The sequence below is a fragment of the Helianthus annuus genome, chromosome 8 (assembly GCF_002127325.2).
Source record: "Helianthus annuus cultivar XRQ/B chromosome 8, HanXRQr2.0-SUNRISE, whole genome shotgun sequence".
Lineage (NCBI taxonomy): Eukaryota > Viridiplantae > Streptophyta > Magnoliopsida > Asterales > Asteraceae > Helianthus > Helianthus annuus.
In genome coordinates, this window is record NC_035440.2 from 27,314,116 (window position 1) to 27,341,739 (window position 27,624).

At 37.7% G+C, this 27,624-nt stretch overlaps 2 protein-coding genes across 4 annotated transcripts; one reads left to right on the forward strand and one right to left on the reverse strand.

Annotated features, from left to right (window-relative positions):
* The first annotated feature begins 16,797 nt into the window (after positions 1-16,797).
* LOC110869787 (formin-like protein 14) lies at positions 16,798-17,945 on the forward strand. Its single transcript, XM_022119009.1, has 2 exons — positions 16,798-16,898; positions 17,336-17,945. Exons 1-2 carry the CDS (start codon positions 16,798-16,800, stop codon positions 17,943-17,945), a joined length of 711 nt encoding a protein of 236 aa, XP_021974701.1.
* Positions 17,946-19,949: 2,004 nt separating this feature from the next.
* On the reverse strand, positions 19,950-23,706 carry LOC110872483 (G-type lectin S-receptor-like serine/threonine-protein kinase At4g27290). Of its 3 annotated transcripts, none has more exons than XM_022121285.2 (7): positions 21,875-23,706; positions 21,649-21,792; positions 21,397-21,551; positions 21,107-21,317; positions 20,785-21,016; positions 20,556-20,706; positions 19,950-20,483 (listed from the first exon to the last, which is right to left on the reverse strand). In XM_022121285.2, exons 1-7 carry the CDS (start codon positions 23,157-23,159, stop codon positions 20,196-20,198), a joined length of 2,466 nt encoding a protein of 821 aa, XP_021976977.1. In that variant the 5' UTR covers positions 23,160-23,706; the 3' UTR covers positions 19,950-20,195. The 3 variants fall into 3 exon arrangements, with proteins under 3 accessions (XP_021976977.1, XP_021976978.1, XP_035832441.1); XM_022121286.2 differs by having other exon boundaries at positions 19,967-20,483; positions 21,397-21,548; XM_035976548.1 differs by lacking the exon at positions 19,950-20,483 and having other exon boundaries at positions 20,555-20,689.
* Positions 23,707-27,624: the final 3,918 nt, after the last annotated feature.

A 27,624-nucleotide genomic window follows, 5' to 3' on the forward strand; every position in this document is an offset into this window, starting at 1 on the left:
CATGGAATGTTTTAATCTATTGTGTCCGACAAAGATAGTCGTTTTACTTCTCATTTCTGGACAAGTTTCCAAAAGGCAATCGGAACAAGATTAAATTTAAGTACAGCTTATCATCCTCAAACAGATGGACAAAGTGAAAGGACAATCCAGACTATGGAGGATATGCTTAGAGCATGTGTGATAGATTTTGGAGGAAGTTAGGACGAATACCTACCTTTAATAGAATTTTCTTACAACTATAGTTACCATACAAGCATCAATGTTGCACCATTTGAAGCACTCTATGGACAAAGATGCCGAACACCAGTATGTTGGGCAGAAATTGGAGAAAAGCAATTGTCAGGTTCTGAAATTGTACAAGAAACGACTGACAAAATAATTCAAGTCAAGGAAAGACTGAAAACAGCAAGAGACCGTCAAAAGAGTTATGCAGATAACAAGCGTAAATTGTTGGAATTTCAAGTTGGAGACAATGTAATATTGAAAGTCTCGCCATGGAAAGGAGTCGTAAGGTTTGGTAAGAAAGGAAAACTAAACCCAACGTATGTTGGACCTTTTGAAATTATCAAAAGAATAGGGCCAGTAGCTTATCAACTACAGTTACCAGAAGAAATGGCAGGAATACATGATGTATTTCATGTATATAATCTAAAGAAATGCTTGGCCGATGAATCATTTGTGATACCTCTTCAAGATATAGAGGAAAATGAAAAGTTTTAGTTTGTAGAAAAGCCAATACAAATTGAAGATAGAAAGATCAAGAATCTCAAGAACAAGAGATTAGTTCTGGTCAAAGTAAAGTGGGATTCGAAGAGAGGACTAGAATACACAGGGAAACTAGAATCTGAAATGAAAAGGAAGTATCCTTACCTATTCCAGTGAATCTTGAGGACGAGATTTAAAACAAGGTAGGGAGGATATAACAACCCTCAAAAATGTCCTAAAAACACTACGTAATCGAAAAATCGAACTCGCGTAACGTTATTTGGTTTGAAAAAAAGAATAAAATAATAATTTTATGCCTGTCGCGGGCCACGGCAGACCAAGAACAAACCTTTCGCGGGGCGCGAGAGGCTTGTACCTTTCCGGACACGCCTTGGGACACGTGTCGTCCACGTGTCACACTATAACAACCCTCCTAAAAATATTTATGACACTTCTAAATGTCCCTAAATATACCCGTACGTGAAAACCGGACCCGTTATACCCCTATACATGTAAAAATCAACAAAAACAAGATTTGGCAGTCTCTCGCGGGTCGCGACGGAGACCTCTTGGTCTGTCGCAAGGCGCGATTGCCTGGTTCTTATCCGGACATGTGGCGTGCCACGTGGCACCTGACTCAGCAAGCCTACCTACTGACTCGACAAGCCTATAACCGCCTTTCAGGCGCTCGCGGGCTGCGAAGGCCTAAGCATTAGTTGTCACGGGGCGCGACAGACCCCTCGTCGGGCCTATATAAGGGGGCTTCAAGCTCATTTGTTTTTCGTTCATTTCCCGATTCTCTCTCTAAATTCTCTAGTAGTAGAACTTCTGCCCAAGCATAATACCCACTATTTAGCGAAACTTTGCCTCGTTGTAAGTACTATAACCCTGCTATTACCCTACACGATCGATTTAGAATTTCGTAATGCATGTCGGCTCCGCCCGACTCAGTCATTGGAATTTTGTCTCGTGTGTACACCCGATTGATTTAGAATTTTCGTAATGCATGTCGGCTCTGCCCGACTCAGTCATTTGAATTCTGTCTCGAGTTGTACGGTTAAATTGAATTGGGTTATTTTACTAACACGTGTGCATTATTTGATTTAATAGATAATAACCAGGAGATTCTTAGGAAACCTTAGTATTATCTAAACTTGCAATGTGAGTTCATCTGCTTTTTTTGTAAATTGTTTATATAAAAACCTCAATTGTTTAGATTATACTTAACAGTAATTGAGTATTTGTAAGTCTACAATTACTGCCGTTATGTTGGGGTTTTGTATACAAAATTTGTGAGATGTTACCATTGGACAAAGAGTTTAGCCAATGAGTAATATGACCCACAAATCGGGTTAACAGTACCAATTGGGTAATTGATTAGATCAAGCAAATGTAATTGCGGGTTGCCCTCAATTCTATTAAAGTGTTAAAATCGTTTTGATTAAATTGGGATGCACTCGCCAGTATTTCTTGCTGACAAAATATTTTTAAAACGTGTTTTAGGTAACATAATATGAAAGCCTAATAGAAGCTAGCTGGAGAGCACTTAAAGCTTGGAATAGTTGCTATAAAAATTACCTAAAATAAACAAGACATTTTGTTTTCAATAATTAGGGTTTATCCCTATCAATGTATTGTCAAATGAACTTGGGTTTTATTCCCATGAATTATAATTATAAAAGTTTGTTGTTTTACTCTGATAAAAATATCTCCTAACTACGGTCCTGATGTATTCTGCTGCCAAGTTAATAAACACCGATACCACCTGCTCTAAGGCTCGCGGCCGCCCGCTCCCGGGCAGGGGTCGGGGGTTGCCACAGAAGGTGGTATCAGAGCTACAACCACTAATTTAAGCCAAAGAAATGTTCTGCTGACACTGAAATTCCAAATTATGTGTTTGGATATAAATTATGTGATTATGTGTTATGTGTTAGTTGACTATTTGTTAATTTACAGTATGAGTGATCAAGGAACAGCGGACGCTTATCGTCATTTAGATAGTTCACAGAAAAATGAGGGAACGTCATCCCAGCCTGATCCCTCAGGATATTCAGCCGATACCGAAGAGGGAATATTTATTTTTAAGGCACAATCGGAGGAACCTTTTACTACTAAGAAAAGAGGTTGGTTTAATAGAGGAGCCCATGAAAGGAGAAAAAAAATGAAAAAGTTACAACAACAGAGGGCAATAGCCAGAGCCAATAGGGAGGCAGATGCACAGATCCAGGAAGTAACCAGTAAACCACCTTGGGAAGAAGAATTAGATAGACAGTTGGCTAATTTTCACATGTTAGCCACTACAGCCGTAGATAATAACCAAAACCAAATAGCCGAACCGCCACAGTTACCTTTATTCCCAGACCAACAGATTCAAGAACCTGACCAAGAAGATCCATTTCCTGATGTAGACCCTTATGAGATTCCCAGGATTCCCCACCAAACCCCATAGCTAAGTACACTGACCTTAACCCTTTAGACCCCTTTTGGAGTAGCGAATGGTGGACACAGAGTGTGATAAGAAACCCATACCCTTACGGTCAACCTATCCCTCGATACCCTGATCCTGTACCAGCACCCATGCCACCTATGAGCTAGGAAAATTTGGAAGAACTTCGCTCATTAGGTGATGAATTAGTAGAAGAAGGAGATAGAATACGAATAATAGGAGAGAAACTTATGTGGAAACAGGTCGTGCGTGACATACATGACTGGATACATAACTAGATATACGTGTAATTTTATACTATAAAAAACTAAAATAAATATATACATATATATAAGTACGAATGCATAGTATTTTTCATTTCCAGTTATAATTTGTAATAGATGTGTGTATATATATATGAAAAAGAATAAAAGTCGCAATGATCGACGTTTTTGACCAACTTGTTCTTGTGATTGCGTATAAATAATTTTATTCAATTCTATTCTGTGATAATTAATATCTGGTAAATATTTACAATTCAGATGGACAACGAAGTAATCAAGAAAACCAGAATAATGAGAATAACGGAAACCAAATAGATAACAGTGCCATTCAACATATAGTGGCACAAGGAATTATAGATGTCATGCCTTATATTATCAACACTGTTAAAGAAGCAGATAAATCTGCAAATGGCAGTAAACGTCAACACACTGAACCCAGTCACAGTGTGAATAATGACAATGGACCTATTATCCAAGTTCCAATCCCTAAAAGAAGAAGAACCGCTCCATACGGTTGTTCTTTTAAAGAATTATTGGCCTGCAAACCAATAGAATTCTCAGGCAATGAAGGACCCATTGCAACCTTACGTTGGATAGAAAAGACGAAAGCAGTCATAAAAATAAGTAAATGCGCAGACGAATATAAGATTATGTTTGCTTCTAATCTTTTCAAAAATGCAGCCTTAGAATGGTGAAATACTAATCTCCAGTCTAGGGGAAGTGACAGAGTTTATAATATTGTAACGCCCCAAAATTCGAATGCATATATTTACCCTATGTTTTCACATGATATAACACGAAATAAAATAACTAGGCTATTTAACCTAGTTAAAATACTTGGTAAAACAAGTAATGAATGAGTTTGATAGCAATTGTGATTGTGTGACAAACTATAGGGGCTAAACTTGAATAAGTGGAAAGATTTGTTATTAAAACAAATAAAACACAAACATACACACAGGTGTGTGTGTGTGTGTGTCGACCTAGCAGGAAGAAAATGGGGGAAGCCCTTAACATCGAAAAATCTGCAAATTAAGAGGGGAATTCGAGTTTAAGTTCATGCATGAACCAAAATTCTTGATCACCCAAGTGTTCTTTACACCAAGTAAGTCGAATTTTATGTTTTGATGATGTTTGACGAAGTGGGTTATGATGAACCCGTGAATTTTGGTTGAAATCAGGATGATTATTTGTTAATCCTATCATGTTGAAGTTGAATCATGGTTAAATTTTAGTTAATTGGATGATTTAGAATGAAACCCATTTCATGTGTGTGAACATGATGATCATGATGAACTTGTAGATGATAAATTGTGATTTTGTGTTATAGGAGGTGTTGTACAATAGATTGTGATAGGTAAACTTGATGTGGAATTGATGATTGTGAGATTTTGCTTGAATAAGATGGTTCATGAGATGAATTTGGGAAGAATATGCTTAGGGCACTTGTACATTATGCTTAGAAAGTGGTACGCACACCAAGTGTTTGATGAAATGCTTAGGTGAAAATGGTAAATGGAATTGTATTCTAACAATGGATAAATATATGTAGAAAAGTGATAATGATATAATAGATAATAGATTTGCATAAGAATGTGTGTTAGATGAATTGCAAATGGGAAATTGGTTTGATAAGATAACATGGTAAGAAACATTTATTAGAATGTTGTAATAGATGATTGATTGTGTTGTGAATGATGATCATTGAGTTGTGTAGATTTGGAATGAAGTGGTTGAATGAGTATTTTCATTATGAGTATACCATATGCTTGTGACTAATGAAAGCATTAACATGTGGGAGTATGTGTATGTGAATGCATATGTGACTATAGTTAGGTGACTGTGTGGTTGTAAGCCTATTACATCATGATTTTTGATATATGTATAGTGATGTTTTTAAAGCCTCGTATAATGACACGGATAAACGAGGTTAAGTCGTAAGTTATATGTTAAAACTATTGACTTCTGAAAGTCAACTAAGCGTCTATGCATAAGAAGCATGATTTGACTTATTGTCATAAAAGTAGGATTTTAGGGAGTTGTATGGAACATGTTAAATCAATACGCGTAGTATGAATGACATAACGAATTATAAGAATTTGAAAGAATGGGAATTTGGGTATATGTCTTACGCTTGTCAGATTTGACTAACGAGAGTCAAATGTGAATTATGCGATCGGTATGATCGTTAACACGTACAATTGTTTATGCTAATAAGAATGTGATTTCGATGACATGGAAGTATAGGAATCATGTCGAGACGGAATCAAGCACGGAAGGCTAACGGGTCAAGAAGTGGCGAGGAAACGGATATGAACACGGATGCATGAGGTAAGTGATTTCCTTAATCACTTCTTAGTTGTTAAAGTAATGTAGTGTTCTAATTAATTAAACATGATGTTTAAGGTCGAACATGAATTTAGTTGTATGAATCCGATAAATTTCGCTAAGTAGACCAAACAGGTCGAAATGAGGTCTTATGATATTATTGAAATGTTACATAAGCAATGACTCCGGTAGTGTATTCGATTGATGGGTAAATTTTGTATAAAAGTACGTAATGCGGGCATCGGCGATGTGGTTTATTAGTCAATAGACTCAGATGTGAGTTTGGTTATAACGTCCCTGTACATTTTGGGTTAAACAAGTGAGAGGTTTGATGAAATCGTGAACGGGTCAATTAATTAGAAAATGATTAATAAGCCGAAAGCGCGTAAGATAGGAATTTCCTTAAATCGGATATGGGATTCCAAGTCCATATAATAGAATGTGAATTTACAAGCATGTAGGAAGAAAGGGAGGTTAAACGGATAAATGGTTTAAAAGTTACGCAAGTTTTAGCGTTTTCGGACGACGAAACGGATCTACAGCAAAATGGTAATTCTAGGGGCCGTCGCCGACGCCCCTATGGTCGTCGCCGACGCCCCGTGGATTTTCCAATTTTGCCTGACGCCTTAAATTGTTGTCTATGCGAAGCTGACCGACGCGAGGTATCGCACGGTCGTGCGATTGGACGCATGGCCGTGCGTTTCCGAGTAAACCAGTGCACTAGCTTGTGCACTACCAGTGCCCCCGACGTCGTAGGATCCGCACGGTCGTGCGGTTGGGACGCATGGCCGTGCGTCATCTGCCAGCTCAACTGAATGTGCTGAATTTATTCGAATCAGTCCCGTAACCTATAAGGAGTCCCAAAAGGTATTCTAAACTCAATGTAGAGTGTTTGTGAGATGCAATGAGCATGTACGCAAGCATAAAACGGAACGAAATAAGTATAGAGGTATTTGTAAGTATAAGTATGGAATTACTTACTCGATTAGTAAAGGGAATCCATAGGCAAACGCGTCTAGGAATGTATATATATGTGAGTGGGTATGTATGTAGGTATGTATGTATGCAGGTATGTATACGTGTATGTATGTATGTTCGTAGTTATGTTCGTATTGTATACATGGTTTCAATACATTTAAGTATTGACGTTATTAACCGTGTACCTTGAGAATGAAATGTAATGCATGTACATTATTGAAGTCTTATCAAGGATTAGACACCCAAATGGAACGATTAAATCTAGAAAGATAACGAGATGGAAAGTATACGTGGATAGAACGTAACGAGACTACATGATTATGAACCTTGTTTGTATATAATGTATGCTAATGTTGCGATTGTATGTGGTGGGTGCAGGTTACGAATCACAGATTATCATCAAGAGGAGTAGCAATCAAGTCAAGAGCAAGGATTGTACGGAAAGTGCGGTCACATAGTTAGATTATGTATTGCCTTGAAGTTTTAAATTGAGTATGAATGTTGCGATTACTTTTTTATAAAACGTTTGACAATTTGTAACTTGAGCCTTCATGTAAGTAATGTCGTTACCAAAGAAAGAAATTTTTAAGGCTCGTAATTCCGCTGCGTCGTTTTAAGGTTAAACGTGTCAGGGTGTTACAAATATGGAATGGATCAACTTTAAGGAAATGGTTGAAAGAAAATTTTGTCCTCCTAATGAGAAGGAACAAATAGCATTCCTAAATCTCAGAATGACTGGAATAGACTGCAAAGGTTACACTACCATATTCTTCGAATATGCTAGGATAGTACCATCCTTAGCCTCACCCAAACCAGTATTAATCTCCCGTTATATTTGGGGATTAATTGGTGAGATTAGACATGTAGTCAAGGCAGCTAGATCGCAAACCATAGAAGAAGCAGTAGAATTAGCCAATACCTTGACTGACGAACTAGTACGCACACAAGAAGAAAACCAGAGGAAGAACATAGCTCAAAAACTTACGCAGGAATTCCATTCTAGTAATTCCTACCGTGGGAAGGGAACAGGTTCTTCTGCACCCTACTTTAAGAATTGCAAAAGAAAGCATTTTGGAAAACGCTATACATATTGCAACTTTTGCAAAATCTCTAGATACAAGGAAGAAGACTGTAGGAAGAAACCCGGTAATGGGATATGCTTTAATTGTGGAGAAAAAGGACACATTAGACCAAACTGTCTGAAACTAGCTCTAGCCATGCCCAACAAAGCTAAAACGGCAGAAGCACCCAAGAAGAATGCCAGAGCCTTTGTTCTGATAGAAGAGGAAGCCAATATGATTCCGGATGTGATCGCCGGTACGTTTTTAGTTAATGACATATTTGCCAAAGTATTGTTTGAATCTGGTGCAAACCAAAGTTTTATCAATACTTCTTTCTACCAATTTCTTGACCAACCCTTAGTCAAACCCAACAAGACTGTCTGGTAGAAACAGCCAATGGAGAATCTGTTAAGATAAGTGAAATCTTGCAGGGATCAAGATAGAAATCCTAAACCATCGTTTCTTTGCTAACCTTTACCCAATGAATCTGGTTGGTTTCGATGTGGTATTAGGAATGGATTGGTTGGTAACCAATCATCCCAATATTTTATGTGATCAAAAGTTAATACAAATAAGTACACCAAGTGGTGAAAAGATCACAATTAAAGGAGATAAGCCAACTAGATCGACGAAATTCATCTCTGTGATGAAAGCTGCAAGTTATGAAAGGAAATGAGGAATAGTATATATGATTTCTGTAATCATTAGTACTAAAGGAAAAGAATTAAAAGATATTCCTGTGATATCTAAATTTGCAGACGTTTTTCCAGAAGAGTTACCTGGATTACCGCTTGATAGAGAGGTTGAATTTAGAATTCACCTAATACCAGGAACGGCGCCGATTGCCAAAGCACCATATCGATTAGCACCAACGGAAATGCAGGAACTGAAGAAACAATTGTACGAACTTCTTAACAAAGGTTTTATACAACCAAGTTTATCCCCTTGGGGAGCACCAGTGTTGTTTGTAAAGAAGAAAGATGGATTGATGCGTATATGCATTGACTATCGAGAATTGAACAAAGTCACGATTAAAAATTGGTACCAACTACTGAGAATCGATGATCTGTTCGATCAACTTCAAGGAGCTCAATTCTTTTCTATGATCGATTTACGCTCTGGATATCATCAACTGAAAGTACAGGAAGAGGATATTCCTAAAACTGCTTTCAGAACGAGATACGGTCATTATGAGTTTACCGCCATGCCATTTGGTTTAACCAATGCCCCAGCCACATTCATGGACATGATGAACATGATATGTAAACCATACCTGGATAAATTCAAAATTGTCTTTATATATGATATTCTCATATACTCTAAGAGTAAAGAGGACCATGCAGCTCATCTGCATACGCTCCTCACATTATTGAGAAAAGAGAAGCTTTATGCTAAATTCTCAAAATGTGAATTTTGGTTACAAGAAGTACAATTCCTTGGACATCTGGTTAATCATGAAGGAATTCATGTGGATCCCACAAAAATTGAGGCGATTACTAAATGGAAAGTCCCTGAATCACCAACGGAAGTACGAAGTTTTCTTGGACTGGCAGGATATTATAGACGGTTTATCCGTGATTTCTCTAGAATAGTTATTCCATTAACTAAACTGACCTGCAAATCAGTTAAGTTTGAATGGGGACCAAAACAGGAAGAAGCTTTTAAGATTCTTAAGCAGAGGTTAACCGATGCACCCATACTTGCATTACCAGAAGGAACTGAAGACTTTATAGTCTGTTGTGATGCATCTAAGTTAGGATATGGATGTGTGTTGATGCAACGTCAAAAGGTTATAGCCTATGCCTCTAGACAACTTAAGAAACATGAAGAGAATTACACAACCCATGACTTAGAATTAGGAACCATAGTTTTTGCCCTTAAGATTTGGAGACACTATTTATATGGAAATAAATTTGTTGTCTTCACCGATCATAAGAGTTTAAGGTATATTTTCGGGCAAAAAGAATTAAATATGAGACAGAGATGTTGGATGGAAGTTCTTAGTGATTATGATTGTGATATCCAGTATCACGCTGGAAAAGCCAATGTAGTAGCTGATGCTTTAAGTCGAAAGTATCATGAAAAACCAAGGCGAGTACGTTCTCTTAGGTTAAATCTACAAGTAGATCTGAATGAACAAATCAGAGAAGTACAGGAATCAGCAATCAAGGACGATGCTGAAAAATTGAAAGGAATGATTAAAGAATTAGGACAAGAAACATATGGAATTTGGAAGTTTCATAAGAAAAGAATATGGATACCTAAACAAGAAAACCTACGTCATAGAATTCTAGAAGAAGCTCATAAATCTAAGTATACGATACATCCTGGAAGTGATAAGATGTATCAGGATCTAAGAAAGAATTTCTGGTGGATAGGAATGAAAAAGGATATCGCTAATTATGTTGCTAAATGTCCAACTTGTTCTCAAGTTAAAGCTGAGCATCAAAAACCATCAGGGTTATTGCAACAGTTAGAAATGCCCATATGGAAATGGGAATTGATAACAATGGATTTTGTTACCAAATTACCCAAGACAAGAAAAGGAAATGATACAATCTGGGTGATTGTAGATAGATTAACTAAATCTGCTCATTTCTTACCCATGAAGGAAACTTTCAGTATGGAACAGTTAGCCAAGTTATATGTAAATGAAGTAGTTTCATTACATGGAATTCCTTTATCTATCGTATCCGATAGAGATAGCCGTTTTATGTCACACCCCAAAAACGTCGCAGCGGAATTTAAAATGTAGTGGTGACAGAAGTTGGTGCCCATTTCTATCTTGATGTTTGATTCATTATAGTATTGGACAATATTACTTATTTAAAACATAGATTTTAAACTTAACGTCCCAAAACATGACATAACCATGACAAGATAAGGTTGTCTTTGACCCTCACAGATCTTATTACATTGTCCCAGAAAGTTTAAAAGTCAGTCCAACATTTTAAGTGACAAAACATGCATCAACAAACACAAGATACGCCATAATTCCCGAAGCCGAACTCAAGTACCTGTAGAACACGTTAAAATCAAGTGTCAACACAAAGGAAGGTGAGTTCACATATTCACATTCAAACAATTCATCCTAAAGGAAAACTTTCTGATTATATGTTTATTTTAAAACATCCATATAATTTTTAGAAAGTCCGTTTTACTTCCTTAATAAAATTCATGGTTCATCCGTCGCAGTTCAAAAACCCGACATTAAGCTCTTACCCAAGTTTTGTATATTAAATTCATAGCGTCAATTTTCAGACTCGTAATGTTAGCTAGACAATACGAACTATATATTTACCATGTAGGGATAATCAAAGCTAGACAATAACCAGAATCTAAATTCGTCGCTTGACTTGACACGGGGCGACCGGTCACGGCGGGGTTGTCAACCCGATAGATCTACCAACAATTCCTCACATACATTTACTTAATAGATTAAACGACATCATGGGCGCACGGTCCACTTGAGACCAATATGATGTCTGCCTCACGTACAATATATATATCCTACTAATATAACAAATTTAATACACGAAGTTGTACAAATCCCCTGAATCCCCTTCCCTTGAGACCAGGCCAGCATTCGTCCCAATTTTACGGTCTGTTTCTCCTCGGAAACACCGTACAATCCCAATTTCCTCCAAACATTTATTCATCAAAAACGTTTTATCTCGAAACGTATGATTTATCAAATTCCTTATATTTTCAACGAAAATATACATTTTATATTAAAAGGTATGTTTTAATCAAAACATTATTAAACTCTTTTATTGGCGTGTTCTACCTCCAAAATATATATACAAAGCAGTAAAATGAGGGGTTTCGTGACACTCACCTTTGGGTGCGTATTTTAAATAGTGCAATCCTAGAGATTGATTTCTACACGTCCTAATATATATATAGGAACGATTTTAAATCAATATACATAACACAAAAATCCTAAGTTTCTCCGTTTCTTAGAATTGTCACATAACTTTGAGATTTTCTCGAAAAGTTATCATTTTTTATTAAGTTGGCAAGTTAATATATATATATGAGTCCATATATATATATATATATATTTTTATGATTTTGCGACTTGAACGATTTTATTGGTGACCATCATTGTGTAAATCTGTTAACATTCCCGTTTATACATAATATATCTACGATTTGCGCGTCGTAATATATATATATATATATATATATATATATATATATATATATATATATATATATATATATATATATATATATATATATAAACGTTCACATAATTTATCATCGAAACACGCGAAATCTTGTTCTATTTTGTCATTTTTAAAGCAAATATACATAAAATATCTCATATGTATCGAATTTTCATGCTCGAAAACCAAGTTACACATTTAACGTGATTTTTACCGTTTCTACCGCACAAAATGTACAAGCATACATGCGTAAGCTAAATTTCTAATATCATGTTAAAAACTTAACATATTTTCACATTCCCAAGTTTATATCACATAACACATCTTAACACATAATGTTCACCCAAAAATTACCCATACTAGTGTACATTGAAAAATGCAAATTTTAGCGATTCGATAACGTTTTCGGGCGTCGGAAGTCACGTATGACCAACCAAACACCAAGTAAGCTTAAAATTAGTTAAAATACTTATTTTTAATCTAAAAATATCAGTTTACTTACTGATCTAAATCAGTTTTATAAAAATCACTTGAAAAGACTATTTTTGACCGTTTTAACGCATAGTTTTGCGTCAAACGTTACTATAATCATCCCAACTCGAAACGACTTGATATTTTAACGCAATACATGTTATTTAATGATTAAAATAGTGGTTATAATCATATTAGTGCAGTTTTTATGTAAGTCTCATAAATCATGCGATTTCACGTATTTTACAACTTTTAATGCACCAAGTACAACATGCAAAGCTAGCAAACATTATGACAAAGTTATATGTCATTAAAAACTTTAAAATAACTTTATTTTAGTGTTTATAATCTGCTCAAAACTGATTTTTACTAAATCATACTCAAATCACCTTTTTATGATCACATATCATCATGCATGTCTAAGTATATGCATCTAGTATACCCATATCATAACATCATCATCCAACATAATCTTAAATGCATCAAAGACCATATTTATGTCATGTTCATGTAAATCAAGACATGTATATTCCATCATCATCTAATCATATTCACATAAACACAAACATTCTTTCATTTATTTACATGTGACAAAACTTTTATACATGCATACATATATACGACACATATACACACATGTATGAACTTCCAAAAGTTCACTTTACATCACATTCATCTCAAATCACAAGACCCTTTTAGAACCTTCTTTTATGACATCTTTTAAACACATGCATGTATCCATCTTTCAAGAATCAAATCATCCACAAATCATTTAACAAAGATCAAAGCACAACTAACACACACACATCCATAACTTTAGGCTATACATACACACACACACATACACACTCATTTCCATTTTGTTTGAAATCTTATTCTTTGCTTGTTACAAGTTTGTGATATATTCCAAGTTCAAGAGAAACCATCTAACATCTCCATCATCACTAAAAAATCAAGAATGTGATTTTTTAAAAAATAAGTTTATACCTTCAAGGTTTTTAAATGGGTTTTTGAGAAAAGATGGTGATATAAGGCTTGTTCTTGCTTGAATCTTCTTGGAATCACTTCCAAACATCCATATTAGCTTGAAATCACCTTGAAAAGACCTTGAATCTTCATGGAATGGTTTAAAATTTTTGAATGTGTATGTATTTGGGGGTGTTCGGCCGTGAGGTTCAAGAGGGGAAGAGAGAGAGTAGTTTAATCTTGATTTATGTAAATGAAGTGTGTGTAGAATGTTTAAATCATTACTTATGTTCCCCATGCCAACACTTGGCACAAAGAAAGAAAAGTGGCACAATGGTGGGCTGCCTATTGCCGCCACCTAACCTCTCTCTCACACACACATTATATACATACACTCTATATATATATATATATATATATAATCTAGTGTTAAAACAAGTATTTTACTGGATACCGGATATTTTATCTAGCGTTTTAATCCTGTTTTAGTGCGTTTTAAGTTATTTTTATCATTCTATCAAAATAATCACTCAGAATTATTATTGAAATAATTACCAGTTGCCTTGACTGGCTACGTTGACAGTATTTTGTTTAATTCGCGCGGTACGCGCTCAAACTCGAAAAATAGAGTTTCTTAGCGTTTTAATTTATTTTTCCTCACGAATATGATTAAAATTATTATTCTAATCATAACAGACTATTTTTAGGATTTTAACACTGATCGAGTGGTCACCGACATTCGTTTCGCATTTTAATCGTTACGCGATAAGCGTTTATCTTATCGTTGCCAACATAATTTTTACAAAGTTTAAATTTACCAACTCATTAAATTCCACACATAAACATCATAACCAGTCAAATACAGCCTTTTACCTATTCACAACACGTGTTACAATTGTACGGTACGGCCTGAAAAATCGGGTGTCACATTTTACTTCTCACTTTTGGACAAGTTTCCAAAAGGCATTGGGAACCAAGTTGAATCTAAGCACAGCTTACCGTCCACAGACGGACGGACAAAGCGAAAGGACAATCCAGACTATGGAAGATATGCTTAGAGGTTGTGTAATTGATTTCGGAGGAAATTGGGACGACCATTTACCATTAATAGAATTTTCCTACAATAACAGCTATCATACTAGCATAAATGCTGCACCATTTGAAGCACTTTATGGACGAAAGTGCAGAACTCCAGTCTGATGGGCAGAGATTGGAGAAAAACAATATTATCTGGACTAGAAATAGTGCAAGAAACGACAGATAAGATAATTCAAGTCAAGGAAAGACTAAAAGCAGCACGAGATCGTCAAAAGAGTTATGCTGATAACAGACGAAAACCACTGGAATTTCACTAGGAGATAAAGTATTGTTAAAAGTTTCTCCATGGAAAGGAGTAGTCATATTCGTTAAGAGAGGGAAGCTAAGCCCTAGGTATGTTGGACCTTTTGAGATTATTAGCAGAATAGGACCTGTAGCTTATCAGCTACAACTGCCAGAGGAAAAGTGTTTAGCAGACGAATCTAGTAGTACCTCTTAAGGACATAGAGGTAAATGAGAAACTTAAGTGTATCGAGAAACCTATTCAGATTGAAGATAGAAAGATCAAGAATCTCAAACAGAAGAGATTAGTTCTGGTTAAAGTAAAATGGGATTCCAAAAGAGGACCGGAATACACATGGGAACTCGAATCTGAGATGCAAAGGAAATACCCACACCTGTTCCAGTAGATCTCGAGGATGAGATCCAAAACAAGGTGGGGAGGATATAACAACCCTCCTAAAAATATTTAGGACACTCCTAAATGTCCCTAAATATACCCCGTACATGAAAACCGGACCCGTTATATCACTATACTTGTAAAAATCAACAAAAACAAGATTTGGCAGTCTCTCGCGGGCCGCGATGGAGACCTCTTGGTCTGTCGCAAGGTGCGATTGCCTGGTTCTTATCCGGATACGTGGCGTGCCACGTGGCACCTGACTCAGCAAGCCTACCTGCTGACTCGACAAGCCTATAACCGCCTTTTAGGCGCTTGCGGGCCGCGAAGGCCTAAGCCTTGGCTATCACGGGGCACGACAGATCCCTCGTCAGGCCTATATAAGCGGGCTTCGAGCTCATTTGTTTTTCGTTCATTTCCCGATTCTCTCTCTAAATTCTCTAGTAGTAGAACTTCTGCCCGAGCATAATACCCACTATTTAGCGAAACTTTGCTTCGTTGTAAGTACTATAACCCTGCTATTACCCTACACGATCGATTTAGAATTTCGTAATGCATGTCGGCTCCGCCCGACTCAAACATTGGAATTCTGTCTCGTGTGTACACCCGATTGATCTAGAATTTCCGTAATGCATGTCGGCTCTGCCCGACTCAGTCATTGGAATTCTGTCTCGAGTTGTACGGTTAAATTGAATTGGGTTATTTTACTAACACGTGTGCATTATTTGATTTAATAGATAATAACCAAGAGATTCTCGGGAAGCCTTAGTATTATCTAAACTTGCAATGTGAGTTCATCTGCTTTTTTTGTAAACTGTTTATATAAAAACCTCAATTGTTTAAATTATACTTAACAGTAATTGAGTATTTGTAAGTCTACAATTACTGCCGGTATGTTGTGGTTTTGTATACAAAATTTATGAGACGTTACCATTGGACAAAGAGTTAGCCAATGAGTAATATGACCCACAAGTCAGGTTGACAGTACCAATTGGGTAATTGATTAGATCAAGCAAATGTAATTGCGGGTTGCCCTCAATTCTGTTAAAGTGTTAAAATCGTTTTGATTAAATTGGGATGCACTCATCAGTATTTCTTGCTGACAAAATATTTTTAAAACGCGTTTCAGGTAACATAATATGAAAGCCCATAGAAGCTAGCTGGAGAGCACTGAAGGTTGGAATAGTGGCTATAAAAGTTACCTAAAATAAACAAGACATTTTGTTTTCAATAATTAGGGTTTATCCCTATCAATGTATTGTCAAATGAACTTGGGTTTTATTCCCGTGAATTGTTATTATAAAAGTTTGGTGTTTTACTCTGATAAAAATATTTCCTAACTATGCTCCTGATGTATTCCGCTGCCAAATTAATAAACACCGATACCACCCGCTCTAAGGCTCGCGGTCGCCCGCTCCTGGGCAGGGGTCGGGGTTGCGACACACACCTACACTGCTGACTAGTCACACCTAAGCCCTAGCTAGGGTGTCTCGCGGGCCGCGAGAGGACTAGCCTGAGGCTGTTGCGCGGTGCGAGAGGAACTCGGGAAAATCACTAGAAAATGTTGTCAGGAAGCTTATAATAAAACCTAAATTTACAATATGAGTCATTCTCCTTTTTCTCACATTATTGTGAGCCATTTTATTTAAAATGTTTTACAAAACCTTAAATGTTTTTAGTTATATTTACAATGATCGAGTCTTTGTATTCTACAAACTATTTCCAGTATTATGGGGTTTTGTATACATTACTTGATATAACTTCACCATTGGACATAGGGTTAGCCAATGGGTAATATAACCATAGTCACAGATCCGTCGAATGACAAGCACTTTGGAGTTTTTGTTAGATAAAAACATTGTAATCTCCATCTTGATACTTTAAAATATTACAATGTGTCTTTTTACAAAATGGAATGTACTCGCTAGTATTTTGCTGATAAAATATTTTTAAAACGCATTTCAGGTAACTTGATGTGAAGCTATTCGAAGCCAGCTATGGAGCACTGAAGGCTTAAATAAAGTGGCTATAAGTTACCTAAATAAAAGAAGAATTTTATGTTTTCAGCAATTCGGATTTATCCCTATAAGTACATAAATGAAATATGGGTTTTAGCCCATTTGCTTAATATAAAAAGTTTGGTGTTTTACAAACTCTGATATTATTTCCTAACTACGATCCTGATATTTTAATTCTGCTGCAAATTTAATAAACACCGATACCACTAGTCAGGCTCGCGGCACCCGCTCCCAGCGTGGGGTCGGGGGTTGCGACAACCACCGTCGCCGCCACCCCGAAGGCCACCACTGCCATCGCCACCCACCCGCCACCGTTGCCGCCCACCGCCGCCTCTGCCACACCCAACCACCACCGCTGTCGCTGCCACCACCACTACTCGTCGCCGACGCCAGCCACCACCATCTTCGCCGCCACCACCGCCCACCGCCCACCGCCACTACCGCCACCCCGAAGGCCACCACCGCCGTCGCCACCCACCCGCCACCGTTGCCACCCACCGCCGCCTCCGCCACAACCACCCACCGCCGCCGTCGCCAGCCACCACCATCTCCGCCGCCGCCACCCACCGCCACTGCCACCACTAGCCACCGCTACCACCAACCATCACCGCCACACACCACCGACGCCCACCGCCGTCACCACCCGCCAGTCGCCGCAACCTGCAACCTACCACCGTCACACCCACTGCCACCCACCCGCCATCGCCTCCACCTCCACTGCCACCAACCACCACCACCACTCACCATCAATGTTATTCCTTCGTCTTTTTTTGTCTACCAGACAATACACGATAATTATTCATTTCATTTCCGATGGTAACCAAACAATACATGGAATGGTAATGATTCATTGCATTCCCTCGTCCATTCCATTACCCCATACCAAACAGACTCCAAGAGATTGAAGATGATTTCCACCACCATGCTAGTCCAGTCTACTTGTGTTTACCCCGAATGTAGATTTTGAAGTGTTTAGGGTTTTGTTTACACACAATAGAGAATTGAACTTGTTTTCTTATTATGCTTTTCATTGACAATGCTGGTGTGATTGTAACTTGTCATAGACTCGCAATTGTTAAGGTTTCTTTACACCATTGACATTATCAAATCAACTAGGGTTTGTGATGCGGGCCCAAGCGTAGAAGAGCGGGCCATCCGGTACTTGGAGGCCCAAGATCGCGTCACAAAAGGGGCTTCACTGAAATGGCTCTAACTTGGGCTACGGAGGTCCGTTTGGGGCGTGTGACCAGTCAAAACGAACGGGAGAACGAGCTCTAACTTGCTGCAAACTGCCTACGGCGGTTTGGGTCATCGTCCGTGCCGAAAAAACGCTTATTTCTATTAGTTTTTTCTATTTTTATGTTTTTTCAAGTATTTTGGGCTTTTTGTTTTTGGGCTTGTGTTTGGCCCGTTGTCTTTTTTAGGCCCGTTTTGAATTTCCGTTTCTATTTATGTATTGCCCTAGTGAAATGAAAGATCAGAATTGAATTTTGAGAAAAACAGTTTTTCACTTCAAATTCCGAGCCCTTTGGGTTGAATTTTGGGGTTGGGGAAGAACAACACGGGCATTCACAGAATCAACGTGTTTGATCTTCGTTTATCGAATCACTCACTACATCAGTTGGTATCAGAGCCAGGTTTGGGCCATTTCGTGTTCTTGGTTTATAAAACATACAATTGTCCATTATTCGTGTAGTGAAGGTTTTCTTGCACCATTTACATGCGTTAGACGATTGTTAATGTCCACAACTAGGTGTTTGTTAATAAATCCAATCTATCATTTTATTTTGAAGTAAAACCCAAATTCATTGTATGTGATTAATTCTATTTACTAGTAATTCCAAACTCGGATGTGATCATTGTTTATTGTTTACAAACCGAATTGAATAACTGTTTTTTTATAAACGTTGTTCCAATTTAGATCATTACTTTGTGTACTATATCAAATGAGAATCATATTGTGATTCTCACATTCAAACAAACTATTCAAAGATAATTTTTAAGCTTCATCACCTTTTTAATCAACTAAAAACCTAATCACTGACCACAAACTACTCATGATTCGACACCCTTCTTACAGCTAACTAATTAGTTAAAGGTGCTAAGAAATACACTTTCTCTCTATTTGATAGATACATCTAACTCCGATCAACAACATAATATAATTTTTAATAAAATTCTAAATATAGCATTGCAACAGGCTTATTTTATCTACGTTAAAAGTCGTCAAAAGTTTTACTTGAACACGTTAAATACAATTTTTTTAACATGACAAGGAACCAATGTTGTTCGAACTACATAAGGATCAGTATTGTATTCGTATTTATGGTTTTCTCGACGACAAAGATTAAATTTAACTGAACATAGAGTTGTATTCACAATAGAATATTTTTTTGTGTCATACGCTATAATGAGTTCCCGTGACTAAACTAAACTGACGTTGCCCGAACAAAGTCGGTATGAGTATTTGTTTCTAGGGTTCTTGATCGATGTAAAACCTGTGTCAATATCTTTTGATTGTTATACCTTGTGCAAGTATCGTACCGATACTTTAACAAACTGAGTCGATACCGATCGAAAACCCAATATGAAGCACGAGGAATCCCGCTAGTTAATATTAAAATACCATTTGATAAGTTAACTTCCTTTTACTATTTACCACAAATTATTGATAAATTAAATTAAAAAAAGTATTAATATATTATTAAAAAGATCAGGGGCTCACCGTCCCTTCATTTAAGGCTATGTGTAGTGGTTTCATGCTACCCATGCGACAGCACCAAGCGGGGCATGAAAAAACCACCCCATGGAGGCATGAGTGGATTCATCATGAGAGGAGTCACATGCATGGTTGTGGACCCCATGCTACAGCCAATAGAAATGCACGTAAAACAGGACCTGAAGGGGCATAAAACCACTACACATAGCCTAACTTTTGAAATTCTTTTATTTGATTTCTGTATCAGCGTGAATATATTTTGACACTAAAAAATGTTATGGCAACATCCACTACAACAAGTGCCTGGAATATGTTACAGCTTCATGTACATCTGATAGCATCACTTGTTTGCTATCGGGCATATAAATGTGTTATCATGGAACCATCAACTGATGAAACAGACTCAAGTTCACTACTGCTCTCCTCAGAGTAAAAAGCTGGTTGTTTAGGTTCAGGCAACACACTCTCACTGACCAGCATTAAAACCACCGATAACATAGTTGGCCTATCTTTTGCATGATTTTGCACACATAATAATCCAACATGTATTGATCTTAGCACTTCAGGGATGACACAAGAGGCATGTAAAGATGCACACATAAGTTCAATGGATCTGCCTTGTTTATAAAGTCTCCATGCCTGAATAAGATCAAACATATAAGTTACCAAAATGACGTTGTTTAACGAAAAACATTAATGAGTTTAACATACATGTCCAAGAAGGTTGTCATTGCGATCATCATGACAGAATTCTCTGTTTTTCTTACCACTCACTATCTCCAACACCAAAACTCCAAAACTATATACATCAGACTTTACAGAAAATCTTCCATGTATAGCGTATTCTGGAGAAATATAACCACTACAAATGAACTTAAGCATTAGGGAGAAATAGTAGCCAAGAAAATTCAATAAAAAAGTTATTGTTTAAGATTCTTACTATGTTCCCACTACTTTTTTTGTCTTAGTGGCAGTATCGGATCCTACAAACTTTCTAGCAAGGCCGAAGTCGGAGATTTTGGGGTTCATGTCACCATCCAAAAGAATATTACCTGCCTTGAGGTCTCTGTGTATGATTTGAAGACGGGAATCTTGATGTAGATAAAGAATACCTCGAGCCATCCCTTGTATAATATTAAACCGTTGTGGCCAGTCAAGCATCGAGCTTTCATCTGACACAAGTGAATTACTTAGATAACGATAATTTGATACGAAAGTTTGAAAACAAGGTACTATGAGAAATCATAGAGAGAGAACCAAACCAAATAGATATAAGTCTAAACTTTTGTTTGTCATGTATTCATAAACCAAAATCAGTTCATTTCTGTGATTGCAGTATCCAAGAAGCTTCACGAGATTGCGATGCTGAAGTTTGGCAATACAAATGATTTCATTCTTGAATTCTTCAATCCCTTGATGGGATGTTTCTGAGAGCCTCTTCACAGCTACCTCTTGTCCATCTTCCAACACACCCTAAAACAGTTTTATGTTACACTTTTGTTTAATGTTACAAATACGCGTTCCTTTTAATATTAAGGTACCAATAGGTTACCTTGTAAACTGGACCAAATCCACCTTCTCCAATTTTTTTGTTGATGTTAAAGTTATCTGTAGCCTTGACTATTTTATTTAGACTAAGTAAAGGTAGCTCATCAAGATCTTCCATCCGCACACTGTTATCCTTTTTATCAAGGGCATACCTGTCTTCTTAAAAATAACATGTGCGATTAGCCAAAAATTATATAAGTTTCGAAAGTGTAAGGATGATTTGAGTTCTAGAAGCATAAAAAGCTACTGAAATTACCTCTTTCTTTCATATGAAGCCTTTTCTGTTTCTTTATACAAGAATATGCCACCATAAATAGAAGTAGCACAACAGATGTAGTTAAAAATACCACTGTATATACTCTTTCTTTCTTGTTTAAGATAGCCGGGGAATCGTCGTTTCCTTCACGAACAATTAACAATAATGTTACAAGTGTATTAAGTTTATAACAATTCAAAATTATGTTAAAACCATAAATTTGTACCTGCAGCTAACTCAGTGGCAGCCAATTTTATGTAAAGATCCTGCTTATCCTCACTCTCTGTGGTATCAAGAAGCTCATCAAACCAAAGCAAACATCCGCTTCCGCCATTTCTGATATCTGTATTTGCAAAAGCTGTACAATTGCAGTTCATTCTGCAAGCCATCTCACATTCTTCAAGCGTCATGCTATGATTATACCATGAACGGCGTGTGTCTGGAAATATAACTCCTGAAACTCTTTTAAAGCCAGACCCACTTCCACAATCTAAAGCCCGTTTACGTTCACACCCACTAGACCCATTACCTCTATCCCATTCATCTGGGACCCGAGGCTTAAAACCTGCCATACAAGTACAAGGGGGGTACCTATTACCGTTGCAGCTTCCGTATGGCCCACAAAGTCCATAACCACCACAAATCTCTGTTACTGTTCTAACAGATTGCACAACCCAGTCTTGGATTTGATCCATCCAACGCAAATGCACAGCGGTGTCATCTGGCAACACAATGACCCTTTGAACAACCGATGTTTTAAGCTCATATTTGAAATATATTTCCTTTTCGTTAGAAACAAATTGAACCGAGTAAATAGGATTTGGGTTTTCCATGAGTAAAGCTTGAAATTTACGACCATTCCATGGTCCATATCTCCATCGTATAACCGAACCTTGTCTGACAAACATTTGTGGATATCCATTTGTGTCTAGCCAGTGTAAATATTCACCTGGTGAGGGATCATCTGCACTCTTCCATGGTATTATAACCCGCTCTCTTCCTGTTACTAAATCTTTTCCATATTTCATTCCTGGTAATAATGTGTTACCTGGATAATCAAAACTTTGCCAGATTACATTTCCGTTCTTGGTGCTTCTATCCCATACAACAAGATTTCCAGTATCCAGAAGCTGCACCACCACCACAGGATTATTGCTCATCGCGGATACTGTTGAATTCGATAACCAGATCACTGTATTGTCAGCACCGAGAATTAGTAGGTCTCCTTGTCTGCTAAGTTTGAGCCTGCCTGAGTCATCTGTGATTGGTGTCTCCCTGTTAGCAACCCATACAAGTGTACCCGTGGATATCTTCTTGTACCAGATCCCTAGGTACCGATTCATGGATTTTCCCGGGCTAAAGAAGCCGAGTTCAAACATATTATCATCTGAAACTATTGTGTCTCCATCTCTGAATACTTGATTTGTAGAGATGGTGTCTAGTGTTGCACAAGTTGACAGAAGCAAGAATAAGACACATGAGAATAGTATTATCATGAAACCAAATTCCATTGATGTGAGTGTGAGATGTGGATGGTGGTGGTGGTGGCGATATATACAAAATTTGACTCATCTTTTGGTCAACGCGTTTGACATTCCTTTGATTGAATTATCTCGAATCATAATGACACAATCATTGGAAGAATGTAGATAATACCATGAAAAGTCACTTTGGAACAATATGTTTGACATTCCTTTGATTGAATTTTCTCGAATCATAATGACACAATCAATCTGTCATTAGAGCATACTACCTTGATAAAAAAATTTACTGATTTATAAAGATAGAGAAAAGATTAATTACCAAACTCCGGTCAGAGATAGTGTTCTCCGGTGAGTAGATACTCCAAAAAAATCAACGAATTGAACATATAGGATCCACGGTAGAGCATCGAACAGATTTGTACTAGGCTGCCGGATTCCTCTCATTACCAACGGATTCTCCTCATCACCGCCGGATCCTAACTCCATATAGCGATTCATCTTTTCGAATGCGAACATCGCCGAAATAACAACAATCTCGTCAGTCAATCGTGTAAATCAAAGAGACGCCGTTTTCTGTTTCGTTTGGTTGTAGGTAATTGACGTTTGTGGGATTTAATTTATGATTATTATTACTAAAGTGTGTGGGTTGATTCGTTACGTAGGAATATGAATGAAAGACTACACCACCCCGTTATTTAAGGCTAGAGGGTATGGTGATGGTCCTCCCTTGGATGATCCGCCACGTAGGCGCCAAATCATAGTCCTCCCAAGGATGGTCTATCCCACAAAACTAGAGGGTATGGGAGGATGGTCCATCTCTATGCACTGTATACAAGTAGTAATGCCTAATGTACAAATCAAACACAAACACAAACAAAGGGGGCCCACCAACTTAGGAGCGTCGCCAATGTCCAGCACAAGACGGTGAGGACGGGACGGGAGGGGGGCGGCATGGTGTGCCGGCGTCGCCGGAGCTCGACGGGGGTGGGGACGAACCCCATACCCTCTAGCTTAATACACCATGCTTTGTATGGATTAAGCCATGACAACCATGGTTCTCCTTTCCATTTTTCAAGAAATCTTTTCATTTTTCTTTAGACAGAGATAAAATAAAATAATAAAGAGGATAGTGGTTTGGGTCATTACTACACCCTTAGGATAGTGGTTTTAGATAGTTGATTAGAGGTGAGTGATATGGTACTGACGTGAAAGGTCATGGTGGTTATGAGGGTCATGACCATACCCTATAGCCGTCTTAAATAAATGCAATGTTATATTCTTAATTACTATATGTTAATAAGCGAAACAAAATGAATAGTAAAATTTGTGCCGGTCATATGTGATTGGACCCGTTTGGAGGTGGAGGCCTCATCACCAGATGAGACACGCGTTGTCTCGTCTGAAGTGAGGTGGTAGAAAACCACCAACCCCTATCATATGAGAGAAACCCTTTCATATTAGAGAAAGAGATGCAGAGAGGGAACCGCTTCCACGGTCGGTTACGGCGGTGTTCCATGGCGGTGGTTCTGAGGCCGGTGATGACAGTGGTTTGTTGGAGAAGACGCCAGTTGCATCCGGCGGTCCGGTCAGTTACTTTCCACTACAACCCATGTTTTCACGCTCTCAACTCATTTTACGAGAGAAATCGAGAGAAAAAAAAAACAAGTCGCAGAATCAAGAGGGATGGATGTGGTTGTTGGCGCGTCAGACGTGGGCAGAGGCCATTCTGTGTTCTGACGATGGGAACTACGGCGGTAGTGATGTTTACGGCGTCGGCTAGGGTTCAATTCCAACAACGGTAAGTCTTCAGTTCCGATAGGGTTTGATACTTGCAGAGCTTGCTTTGTTCTTACGATATGATTCTTCCCTTTGCACACTTTCTTATGTACAGATTCTGGTTGGCTGCTTCGGGTTTTGTGATTTAATTGTTGATGCTCTTGAGGCTTTCGGTAGATGTTGTTGATAAGTTGTTTAATATGTGTATAGAGTGTTTAATAAATCAAATTTGACATGAAGTTTAAGTTGAGAACAACAGGTATTGTTACAGATTTGTGTTTGTTTGGTTATTTGGTGTGCTGTAGATCTTATTGCACAACTTGTTTTGCAAAATTTGATGTTAATTCTTAATCAATGGCTTTGCATGTTTTCTCAATTATTTAATAAATATGTTTCTGACCTAGGGTTTCTTATGATTTAAAGCATGCCACTGATGTTTTTATGTGAATAATCGGTGTGTGTTTGTGATCTAGGATTGTTGGTTTTCCTAATTTTATGTATTAGATTGTTGCTCAATTAACTGTTTCTGTTCTAACTAGCCTTCGATCCAAGTTTGGGTATATTCATTTGGTCATGGGTTTTATTTGCGGTTTTAATTGAATTTGAATTGCCTCTGTTTTGCAGGCTTCACTATACTATTGATGGAGCTCTCTGCGTTTTGCTTTTAGTGGTCGCAGTTTGTTTTAGGCGTAGCGCTTTTGTTCTCGATCGTTCAGGTTTTGCTCTTCGTTTTTTCATTTTACTTATTTGGGTGGACGGGTTGAAGTAATGTACTATATATATGGTTATGTTCATTTGTGAACAACCCCCTTGATTGTGAACACTAGTGAATTAATCCTAATCCTTGATTATCAATACACAAGAGTAAATCAACGGCCAGGATTTTATGATTAAATTACACTAGTGTATTTTACGATTTGATGATGTAAATCAATGGCAAGGATTTGTTCACCCAGTTCACAAATACACTAGTGTTCACTCTAGAACCCCACCATATATATATATATATGGGAGCGCTAAAATAAAAACCACCTCCAGTTGTAAGAACCGTAAGAACCGAGAGAACCACTTTCTAGCCATTAGATCTTCAAAATTGATTGATGAGATTAAAAGTAATTAAAAATAATATTAAATACTTTTTATCGTATTATGTCTTTAATACTTTAATCCAAAAGGGTAGTTTAGTAAAATTACTCTATTTTGTCTTTTTGTCTATATTGTTTTTTTATTTCTTTTTTGTATTATTATATTAGTTTTTATTTTTTAAACATATTTTTTTATTAAAAGCATTTTTAAATTCAGATTTTTTATACTTTTTACATTTTACGTTTTAGGTTAAACTTTTTACGTTTTACGTTTTTACGTTAACATTTTTACGTTTTACATTTTACGTTAAACTTTTTTACGTTAAAAACTTTAGTCCCTGAGTTTTGTCCAAATTTGCCATTTTAGTCCAAATAGTTTTTTTTGCCTCTGGGTCCCTGACTTTTCCCTTTTGTTGCCATTTTGATCACATACACTAACTCCATCCAAAAACTCCATCTTTAACCAGGGGTATTTTGGGGATTTTCATTTTAAATGTTTTCAATTGTCATTTTGATCCAATTCCAAAAAATCAAAAAATTTCCAAAAAATCAAAACAATTCCAAAAAATTCTAAAAAATAATAAAAATTGTAAAAAATCATAAAAATTCTAAAAAATTCTAAAAAAATACAAAAAATCCGTTTCGGCGCGAACCGTTTCGAACCCGAACCGTTTCGACGCAAACCGTTTCGACCCGTACCGTTTCGACCCGAACCGTTTCGAGCCGAGCCGTTTTGACCCGAACCGTTTCGACCCGTCCCGTTTCGACACGTACCGTTTCGACCCGAACCGTTTCGAGCTGAACCGTTTCGACCCGTACCGTTTCGAGCTGAACCGTTTCGACGCGAACCGTTTCGAGCTGAACCGTTTCGAGCCGAACCGTTTCGAGCTGAACCGTTTCGAGCCGAACCGTTTCGAGCTGAACCGTTTCTAGCTGAACCGTTTCGAACCGAACCGTTTCGAGCTGAACCATTTTGGGTCGAAACGGTTCGGCTCGAAACGCTTCGGCTCGAAACGGTACGTGTCGAAACAGTTCGGCTCGAAACGGTTCAGGTCGAAACCGTACAGGTCGAAACGGTTCGCGTCGAAACGGTTCGGGTCGAAACGGTTCGGGTCGAAACGGTACGGGTCGAAACGGTTCGCGTCGAAACGGTTCGCGTCGAAACGATTCAGCTCGAAAAGGTTCGGGTTGAAACGGTACGGGTCGTAACGGTTCAGCTCGAAACGGTTCGGGTCGAAACGGTACGGGTCGAAACGGTACGGGTCGAAACCGTACGGGTCGAAACGGTTCGCATCGAAACGGTTCAGCTCGAAACGGTTCGGGTCGAAACGGTACGGGTCAAAACGGTTCGCGTCGAAGCGGTTCAGCTCGAAACGGTTCGGGTTCGAAACGGTTCGTGCCGAAACGGATTTTTTAGAATTTTTATGATTTTTTAGAATTTTTTGGAATTTTTTTGATTTTTTGGAATTTTTTTTTGATTTTTTGGAATTGGATCAAAATGGCAATTGAAAACATTTAAAATGAAAATCCCTAAAATACACCTGGTTAAAATGGCAACAAAAGGAAAAAGTCAGGGACCCAGAGGCAAAAAAAAAAAAAAACTATTTGGACTAAAATGGCAAAATTAGACA

Bases quoted from the DNA above. Each gene is read 5' to 3' on its own strand.
- LOC110869787 (XM_022119009.1), top strand. From the start codon at position 16,798: ATGATCGAGTCTTTGTATTCTACAAACTATTTCCAGTATTATGGGGTT. The intron at 16,899-17,335 runs GTAATATAACCA...CGATACCACTAG, and splicing joins GACATAGGGTTAGCCAATGG to TCAGGCTCGCGGCACCCGCT.
- LOC110872483 (XM_022121285.2), bottom strand. From the start codon at position 23,159: ATGGAATTTGGTTTCATGATAATACTATTCTCATGTGTCTTATTCTTG. The intron at 21,793-21,874 runs GTACAAATTTAT...TTGTTCGTGAAG, and splicing joins TGCCACTGAGTTAGCTGCAG to GAAACGACGATTCCCCGGCT. The intron at 20,484-20,555 runs GTATGTTAAACT...GATCTTATTCAG, and splicing joins ATGACAACCTTCTTGGACAT to GCATGGAGACTTTATAAACA.